Source organism: Saccostrea echinata, unplaced genomic scaffold (assembly GCF_033153115.1).
Source record: "Saccostrea echinata isolate AGI-Se365-2 ecotype Australia unplaced genomic scaffold, CSIRO_AGI_Sech_v1 ptg000022l, whole genome shotgun sequence".
Classification (NCBI taxonomy): Eukaryota; Metazoa; Mollusca; class Bivalvia; order Ostreida; family Ostreidae; genus Saccostrea; species Saccostrea echinata.
Window position 1 is genome coordinate 7,836,057 of NW_026889771.1, and position 9,609 is coordinate 7,845,665.

Here is a 9,609-nt window from a genome sequence, read left to right on the forward strand (position 1 = left end):
AAAAAGTGACATGGGTTACATTTATTTAAAAATATATATATACAATAATAACAACAATCAATAAACAACCAAACTGGTTCAAAGAAAATTATTGCACTTATTATTCAAAATGTTTAAATTTGTGTACTGGCTTATCTCTTTTCCAAGGCTTTAAATTTACTCTCTGAAATAAAAAAAAAATCAAATGAAGTAAGATTAAAGTATTAGAAGTTTAATAAGTATAATTGTATACGTGAATATGGTAGCAACAGTAGGGATGGTAACTGCAATAAGGTTCTGATTTAGTCCACAACAGCAAAGGAAAGTCCACTGAGAAATTCTTTAATAGGCCTACAATACCAGTCATTAAAATTTGAGAGTAATTTGTTGTACCTGCCATAACAAAGGATCAGGATTCAAAGTGCATAATGCAGGGTTCGAAATTCACTATATACAACTCGCAAAACATGAGTTAGAATTCCCCAATTGCGAGTTAAAAATTAGGTAACTCGCAAAAACTTGCGAGTTGATTTTTTTTGCATTGAAACTGTAGCAAAATTATATAATAGGACAGAACACAATGCCTTTGATTTAAATCAGTAATTTAAATAAAAGTCACACTGTAGCTGTATTTTGTGTATTGTACAGTAGTTACTTTTTCCTTAATTTAAATGTATTTAATTTATATAAATTTAACTTTATATGAAAATTGCGAGTAGTCTTATAAAATTGAGAGTTCACTTTCTTGGTACTCACAATTATTTGCGAGTTGTAATTTTAGGGAGTTTCTAACCCTGATAATGGTAGTCATAAAACTCGTATAGAAGGTTCAGAGAATGATATAGAAAAAAGAGGTGCTTGTCAACAGTGAAATACACCATATATTAAGTACACGTAATACTATTATGGAAATTTGGTAGGTGCTACATTTTCAATATGGACATTTAAGCAATTCTTTCTGGTTTTTTAACACTTGGTGATGATATAAGCTTGTAAGCTTTATAAAATTTGAATAAACACAAAGAGAATGGGTATAAAAATCAAACCCAGCTACAGTATGTCATCATAAAAGAATGTGAAATTTTTCTCATTAAGCCATAATACCGTATATACTTGCCTATAAGTCGAATTTTGGGAGTTAAACTTTGGTCCAATCTCTTTATCCGACTTATACGCGAGTTATAACAAGATTGGTATTTTAGTGGGTCAATCCCTCTAATTTAAGCTCAATAGACGAGTATATACGATAATTATCTTGGTCAAAAAACGATGTCCGAGGATTTGAGATATTGAGGGTCAAATCCTTAAAGAATAAGTGGTTGGGACTTCCAAATAACTTCAACATATCCATGATATTCGAGATATCAATGTTCAAGATACCAAAGTAGATTTAAGTACAAACCTAGCCTCTTGGAATAGTTATCTAGTTTGTATGCTGCTTGCTCTAGTGCTGTCACATTCTCATCAATCTGATTGATTTGCTCCAAGAAAGGTTGAAGGTTACTATCTGAAAAACAATGTAGCCCACCTATCACCAATTCTATACTACTTACATTATATACACTGACAGTGTTGTGAAAGTAAGAGTCATGAATGTACTTCAATCTAAGTAGCCACTAGGTATTTAATAACCGAGTGTATTGTAGGGTTGTCCCTAAGACCCGGGGGCTGGGGAATTTCCCCGCCTATAATGATGTAATCCCCTGGTTATTTTAGTATTCCTTCTAAATAATCCATTAGGGGAGGAACCCCAGATCCCCTTCTACTTTTTAAATGTCCCCTTCTATTTCAATTCTTAGGGAAACCCTGTTATTGTTTGTGGCAATATACTTACCAAGTGATGTTATTGTTTAAACAAAAATGGTACATACATGTATATACCTATTAATATTAAGCAGTGTCATAGAGTCTGAATAATGTCACACCCATCCATCATATATGGGAACATGTTCTGCATTATTACATGAGAGCCTAGACAGGATTGTTAGATTCCAAATCACATGTGACCTTTGCAATATGACATAAGCATTATTCCAGTGACCAAAATGATTATGGATCATGACACAGCTGATTATATTCAATCTCTTTCTTCAGTTAAGCCAAAACATTTTATGCTGCAAATCCCAGGTAATATGACATTGATTAAATGACCATAGCTCTATGTCAAGGTGCAAGTAATAAATAAGTTATTTTACTAGTGTGACCTTCAAGAAAGGATGACTGCACTTAAGGACATGTGAAATTTGCGACAAAATAAACTTTCAAAACAAGCATTTTTCTTTCATTGCAAGGATGGTCAACATCCAATCTACAACTTTATGTAATTACATTTAATAAAAGTGTGTATTTATGAAGTTCAAATCTGTTTTCAAAGGCAGAGGTCATCACAATTTCTTCAATCTCCATTCGATAATGAGAACGCCCACTTTTTTACTGACTTTATACATAGTCAGCGCATGTTTGTCTATTGTTCTACATTTAACAGTAGTTGTATATTTGCATAAATAATAATGTGTCAAAAGGAGATTAATAGACAAACATGCGCTCATGGTTCAAAAGAGAAAAAAACTGCTTCTTCTTACATTCGCTCTCTGTGTTGTAACCAAGGATTGTGACATGTTGAATATTATAATTCACCATGTGATTTCTTACCTCAGGTAACTTTGTGAATACTAAATTCCGTCACGTGACTTGTAAGGTAGCATGTTTTGTGCTAACTAGGACATTGTATTCGAACACGTTAAGTCATCTGGCATAGATATAAAATCTGCTTTAACTACATTGACGTGCTTACAGTGTATATTGTTAATTTCGTTTTGAAACCTTTGTCATAAGTGTATTTGTGCCATACAGAATGGAGAGGGAGATTGGAAAGAGTGATCATGTTCTTTTTTCCAAACATGTTATTATTATTTATCAAGTCTAATTTTAGACCCATTCTTCATGTTCTTACAATGTTAGCTCCACCTCTCATGCATATCTAATGTTCAATCAAGGGCAGGTAAGTGTAAATTCTCTATATTTGGAAAGCAGTGAGGACAAAAAACATTGAATCATTTTATTGTTTCACAGTCTAAAATCATTTTAAGATTTAAATTTGGTTCCAAATTGACAGGATTCTTTCATAAACATACAAAAATGGAATAAGATATAAAAGCATAGATATAAAAGCAACAGAAGCAACCGAAAAAGACCCAAAAACAGGCGTTAAGTGCAGTCATCCTTTTCCATGTACATAAAATTATGACCCTTTTACAAAGTAGTTGGATAGAGAGACAAAAATACACATAACAATAATTCAAAATTATGCCAAACTGTCCAAAAATGGGCAGTAGTATCGATCTATCAGTGAATCGCAATGGCTGAAAAAAACTAAAATATTACTAAAAATACAATTCAAATATTTAAGTGTCAGAAGTTCATCTATATAACTACTATATGTATAGTCATTCAAGTTCATTTATATGACTACTGTGCATTCCCCAGATCAATATCCAGCAAGTTTGGTTTAAGTAGACTCAAGGGCTTATAGTTACTTGGGAATGGACCAGCTCCAAAAACTTTATCCTGGTCACTCATCTGGAAAATGTAGGGCAGATCCAGCATCCTTAGCAAGTCTGGTAGTGTTCATCCATAGATACATCATCCATGCAAGTTTGGTCCAGTTAGGGCTTATAGTTATTTGGGAATGGACTTGCCCAAAAAACTTAAACCTGTATGCCTACGTTAATGCTAGGGGTGTAGTATATAAAGCTCATTTTGACTTCGTCAAGGTAAGCTAAAAATCCTACATGTAAAATTAGGATCTCCTATTGTGGCCCCACCCAACCCCCCTGGTGCCATGATTTGAATGAACTTGGATCAACACTACCTGAGGATGCTTGCAAATTAATATCACTTATCATGGCTCTGCTTTTCTTAAGAAGATTTTTTCTTCTATATTTCCATGTTGAACTTTGATCTTTTGTAGCCCCAACCCACCTCCTGGGGGTATATAAACAAACTTTAATCTACACTATGTCAAGAAGCTTTCACATAAGTTTTGTTTTCCTGGTTAGTGGTTCTTTGTCAGATGATTTTTTAAGACACCCACCCTATACACCCTCCCTATTTTTGACATTTCTTGATTATCTCCCCTTTCAAGATGGCATTTTCCTTCATTTGAGAAAATTTGAATCTCCTTCACCCAAGGGTGCTTTGTGACAAGTTTGGTTGAAATTGGCACAGTGGTTCTGTAGAAGAAGTTGAAAATGTGAAAAGTTTAGATGGACTGACAGCTAGCCAGACAGACAGACAGATGCCAGAAAAAATGTAATTGGAAAAGTTTATCTGAGCTTTCAGATCAAGTGACCTAAACACTATAGCTGTCCTGAGTAGATGTGCCATATATATGGAGAAAAATTACCAACATCTCAAGTTCACTCAACTTTCTGACTTCTTACTAATAAGTGGAGAGTGGTTAAAGGCATATAACTTGATGAATAAAAATCAACTTAGGAAATCCTTAAAAATTTTCTGCTCTTGTTGAAAAGAAAATTATTTGCATGGTGAACTATACTTTTCATCATAGCTAATAATGAAACCCATTATACCCAGGGCTTTTTGAAAATTTTCTGTCTTTCATTTTAATTATCATATAAGTCTTCCTTTATGGAAGAAAAAATTGAGGACATTATACAATTGCTTTTAATACTTCGTCCTAAACAAGAGGCCAATGGGCTACAGCGCTCACCTGAGTAACTTTGGCCTTGCTGTTTTTCACCTGATTTCTCTCCCCCCCCCCCCTCATAGTACTTATTGTGGCCCCCCTACCCCCGAGGGTCATGATTTGAACAATTTAGAATCTACACTACCCAAGAATGTTTCCACATTAGTTTCAGCTTTTCTGGCCTAGTGGTTCTTGAGAAGAAGATTTTTACTACATATTTCAATGTAAAACTTGGATTCCTTATTGTGGCCCCACCCTACCCCCGGGGCTCATGATTTGAACAATTTAGAATCTACACTACCCCAGGATGCTTCCACATAAGTTTCAGCTTTTCTGGCCCAGTGGTTCTTGAGAAGAAGATTTTTAAAGATTTTTACTATATATTTCAATGTAAAACTTGGATTCCTTATTGTGGCCCCACCCTACCCCCGGGGGTCATGATTTGAACAATTTAGAATCTACACTACCCAAGGATGCTTCCACATAAGTTTCAGCTTCTCTGGCCCAGTGGTTCTTGAGAAGAAGATTTTTACTACATATTTCAATGTAAAACTTGGATTCCTTATTGTGGCCCCGCCCTAACCCAGGGGGTCATGATTTGAACAATTTAGAATCTACACTACCCAAGAATGTTTCCACATTAGTTTCAGCTTTTCTGGCCCAGTGGTTCTTGAGAAGAAGATTTTTACTACATATTTCAATGTAAAACTTGGATTCCTTATTGTGGCCCCACCCTACCCCCGGGGCTCATGATTTGAACAATTTAGAATCTACACTACCCCAGGATGCTTCCACATAAGTTTCAGCTTTTCTGGCCCAGTGGTTCTTGAGAAGAAGATTTTTAAAGATTTTTACTATATATTTCAATGTAAAACTTGGATTCCTTATTGTGGCCCCACCCTACCCCCGGGGGTCATGATTTGAACAATTTAGAATCTACACTACCCAAGGATGCTTCCACATAAGTTTCAGCTTCTCTGGCCCAGTGGTTCTTGAGAAGAAGATTTTTACTACATATTTCAATGTAAAACTTGGATTCCCTATTGTGGCCCCGCCCTACCCCCAGGGGTCATGATTTGAACAATTTAGAATCTACACTACCCCAGGATAATTCCACATAAGTTTCAGCTTTTTTGGCCCAGTGGTTCTTGAGAAGAAGATTTTTTAATGACCCCACCCAATTTTTGTATTTTCTTGATTATCTCCCCTTTGAACAGGACTTGGCCCTTCATTTTAACAATTTAAACTCCCCTTTACCCAAGGATGCTTTGTACCAAGTTTAGTTAAAATTGGCCCAGTGGTTCTTGAGAAGAAGTCGAAAATGTGAAAAGTTTACAGACGGACGGGCAGACGGACGACGGACAATGGGTGATCAGAAAAGCTCACTTGAGCTTTCAGCTCAGGTGAGCTAAAAAAGATAAAAATATATAGGATGAGTTTTAAAACATTGATACACAAGTAAGGCAGTAAGCTGTTCTGAATAAGAAGAGTCAATTCTCTTAATTCAATGACTTACATTTCTCATTGAGATCTTGAAGTCCTTTACTGATGTTTTCCGTAAATTCTTTCATATCAGTGTATTTTGTAATTGTGATTCTATTCAGTGTTTCCAGGAGCTTGTAGTCTTCAATTGTTCCTAAAATGTCAACAACAAAAAAATTCAAAAAAGACAATTGTACACTTTCTAGAAAACTAAGATATGTGACACAGTTGTGTATGGTACCTTCGAGTTCTCCATGCAGATACTCAGCTGACTTTTGGAATGTTTCACGACAAAGCTGTACTACATCAGGGGGTGGGGGCTCCTTCACCTCCTCAGCTACTTCAACTTCTACTTTTTCTGACAACAGAATGTAAACTTACATGGAGATTATTATAAAATTCTTGCAATATCATTTCATAAATTACTGTTGCAACAGTGTGATGTATATGTACTTGAGTGAAGCTAGAAATAAGTAAATTAAATAATTCATAAAACTGAAAATGTATTATATTTGGTGTTTACAATATTTAGCTGAAATTGATTTTTCAACTAGTTAGCGTAGATTTCATTTAGCACATTTCAGAATCACTTGCACTTTGGGTAATTTTAGTGACATCAAACTTTAGCCTGTCTGAATGTAAAACTTGGTTGGTCGAAATTAAGAACAAAATAACTCAAGTTATTATTCTTAATTCAATAACTCAAGGAACAGAACTGGAAAACTGAAAAGTTTTTTACTAGTATTATGTAAAAATCATTGATTAAAAGAGATAATTCTAGACAAAGTCATTTTTGGTACTTTAGTGCTTTGATTTTTTTTTTAATTCTTTTCCCCTAAAAACATTATAATAAGAATGTAACTTAACTGTTAGACTGTTTTTTAATTATATGTGCCAATTCCCATAGATTTGTCAGTCCTTACAAATTGGATGAGAATGTATAGTTGCAGTAGATGTAAGCACAAAAAAGATTTGTTAATCAATGGCCATAAATGTTGAGTGCAGGTCAAATTGCCAGCATTCCACTGGCAATTGGTGTTCCAATATGAGTAAATTATTCTCAATTGGGTGTTAGGCAAATAAGAGGTCCAAAGGCCACATAACTCAACTGAGTCAAAATGGCCAAGCTGTTCTTTCTGAACCAAACTGTGGAGAAAAATTTCACAAAAAATTCTGTTTTAATACTTATTAAATAACCATGGCAAGAATGTTTATTGAAACAAGAAGCCCATGGGCCACAATGCTCATCTGAGTTACTTTGGCCCTGCTGTTCTTCACAAGAGTCCCCCCTTGTAATACCTACTGTGGCTCCACCCTACCCCAGGGGGTCAGGATTTGAAGAACTTAGAATCTACACTACCCCAGGATGCTTCCAGATAAATTTCAGCTTTTTTGGCCCAGTGGTTCTTGAGAAAAAGATTTTAAAGATTTTTCTATATATTTCAATGTAAAATTTTGATTCCCTATTGTGGCCCCACCCTATCCCAAGGGCTCATGATTTGATCAATTTAGAACCTATGCTTTCCCAGGATAATTCCACATAAGTTTCAGCTTTTTTGGCCCAGTGGTTCTTGAGAAGAAGATTTTCCCTGTATATTTCAATGTAAAATTTGGATTTCCTGTTGTGTTTCCGTCCTACCCCCGGGGATCACGATTTTAACAATTTAGAATTTACACTATCCTAGGATGCTTCCACATAAGTTTGGGCTTTTCTGGCCCAGTGGTTCTTGAGAAAAAGATTTTTTAATGACCCCACCCTATTTTTGCCTTTTCTAGATTATATCCCCCTTGCAAGGGGACTTGTAGATAGAATGTTCTATCGTTAAAATGATACTGTAGATTCCTTATTTTTCACGAGTACTTATATTCGCGAAATGACTCTTTGACGTCAAATCGCGAGAACAATAATTCGCGAGTGGACGTTTGATGAAGAGATTTTACATTGATTTAATCACCATAAAAATAAAAGCGAGTAATTTTATTTCGCGAGTGGTGCTTCTCGCGTAATTACGCAATAATTAATTCCTCGCGTATATTTAGGAATCTACAGTTAATTTCCTATGGACCAAGTTTAACGATAGAATGCGTTCCGTGTATTGTCAATGTTGCAAAGAAAATACGGAGATAACTCTAACTCAGTACATTTACTATGAAAAATCCTGAGAGTTCCAAATGTCAACATGGTGTGTAAATTTGAAACGAGGAAAAAAGTGTTGAATTCTTCCATTATATGGATTAAAATTTTAGATGAAAGGTATTTACAGTCTCAAAAAGGTTTGTTATGATTAATTTGACTGTTATTTTCAATGCAACTTCATGAATTTTCTCCAAAATCGTTTCGGAGCGATTCTGCAATTTTCTGCTACATTACGAGCATATGGGAGGCATTCTAACTGTGGTGAGGGCCTGTCCCCAGACACAGTTAGATTATTCTAACTAGGGGACTTGGTCCTTCATTTTAACAATTTAGCTTCCCCTTTACCCAAGGATGCTTTGTACCAACTTTGGTTGGAATTGGCCCAGTGGTTCTTGAAAGAAGTTGAAAATGTGAAAAGTTTACAGACGGATGGAGACGGACAGACAGATGGACGGACAACGGGTGATCAGAAAAGCTCACTTGAGCTTTCAGCTCAGGTGAACTAATAACAAACCAATAAACAGAGTTATATATTTACGTGTAGTCTACTTGTGTACTAAATTATATTGAAATTGGACCAAAACTGCAGGAGTAATATCATTCTCAAAGAATTTCATAAAAATTCTAAATGGCAATGATGACAGATAGGTTGAGACAATGGAGAAATTTTATCAGAAAAGCTCACTTGAGCTTTTGGCTAAGGTGAACTAACGACCAAACATTCCATTGATTTGTTTGCCTGTATCTTTTAGCATTCTTAGTTAGATGTTCTCAGTCATTCAATAGAGACGTGTTTGATCAGTATGTCTGCAGAATTAATGAAAAGCAGCAACAAGACAATGCATAAAATAGATAGCAATAAGTCTCCTGATTAACATAGGTGACCTAAAAATTCCAACAAGAACCTACCGACTTAAAAATTAAACCATCAATCCGGGTCCAAATTTTTTTTTTTTTTTTTTTTTTTTTACATATCAATAAGGTACATATATCCTTGACAATTTGAATATATCCTGGCGTTGTGGGTTTCCGATATGAATCAATGAATATTTGTAGGAAAATGGGAGTAATCATTTTGATTTAGATTTAAAAAAAACACTAAAATATAACATATGACAGCATATTGATGGAAAACTTTTGCTTTTAAATAATTATAAATTAACCTTTTTCTTCTTTCGTTTGCTCGTCTGCCATCTTAGATTTTAATTAGTTCTTCCCAAAAAATGTCGTATTAAAGTAGTAGATGTATTTGTACCGACCAAAATGAAATATTATGAACTCTTGAAATTTCTTTTATATTCAT

General features: G+C 34.8%; 2 protein-coding genes across 2 annotated transcripts in view; one reads left to right on the forward strand and one right to left on the reverse strand.

Annotated features, from left to right (window-relative positions):
- LOC133190328 (uncharacterized) overlaps nt 1-9,609 on the forward strand; it is a 292,684-nt gene that overhangs the window by 247,134 nt on the left and 35,941 nt on the right. The gene's annotated exons all lie outside the window — the stretch shown is intronic.
- Nucleotides 18-9,524, reverse strand: LOC133190327 (biogenesis of lysosome-related organelles complex 1 subunit 2-like). Its single transcript, XM_061325887.1, has 5 exons — nt 9,470-9,524; nt 6,411-6,527; nt 6,204-6,323; nt 1,382-1,486; nt 18-163 (listed from the first exon to the last, which is right to left on the reverse strand). Exons 1-5 carry the CDS (start codon nt 9,498-9,500, stop codon nt 132-134), a joined length of 405 nt encoding a protein of 134 aa, XP_061181871.1. The 5' UTR covers nt 9,501-9,524; the 3' UTR covers nt 18-131.

What these genes read in the sequence shown, in the direction of transcription:
- LOC133190327 (XM_061325887.1), bottom strand. Translation starts at nt 9,500, where the DNA reads ATGGCAGACGAGCAAACGAAAGAAGAAAAAG. An exon ending in GCAAACGAAAGAAGAAAAAG is followed by an intron (nt 6,528 to 9,469) that starts GTTAATTTATAA and finishes TTCTGTTGTCAG; the next exon opens with AAAAAGTAGAAGTTGAAGTA. An exon ending in TAACTATTCCAAGAGGCTAG is followed by an intron (nt 164 to 1,381) that starts GTTTGTACTTAA and finishes TTTTTATTTCAG; the next exon opens with AGAGTAAATTTAAAGCCTTG.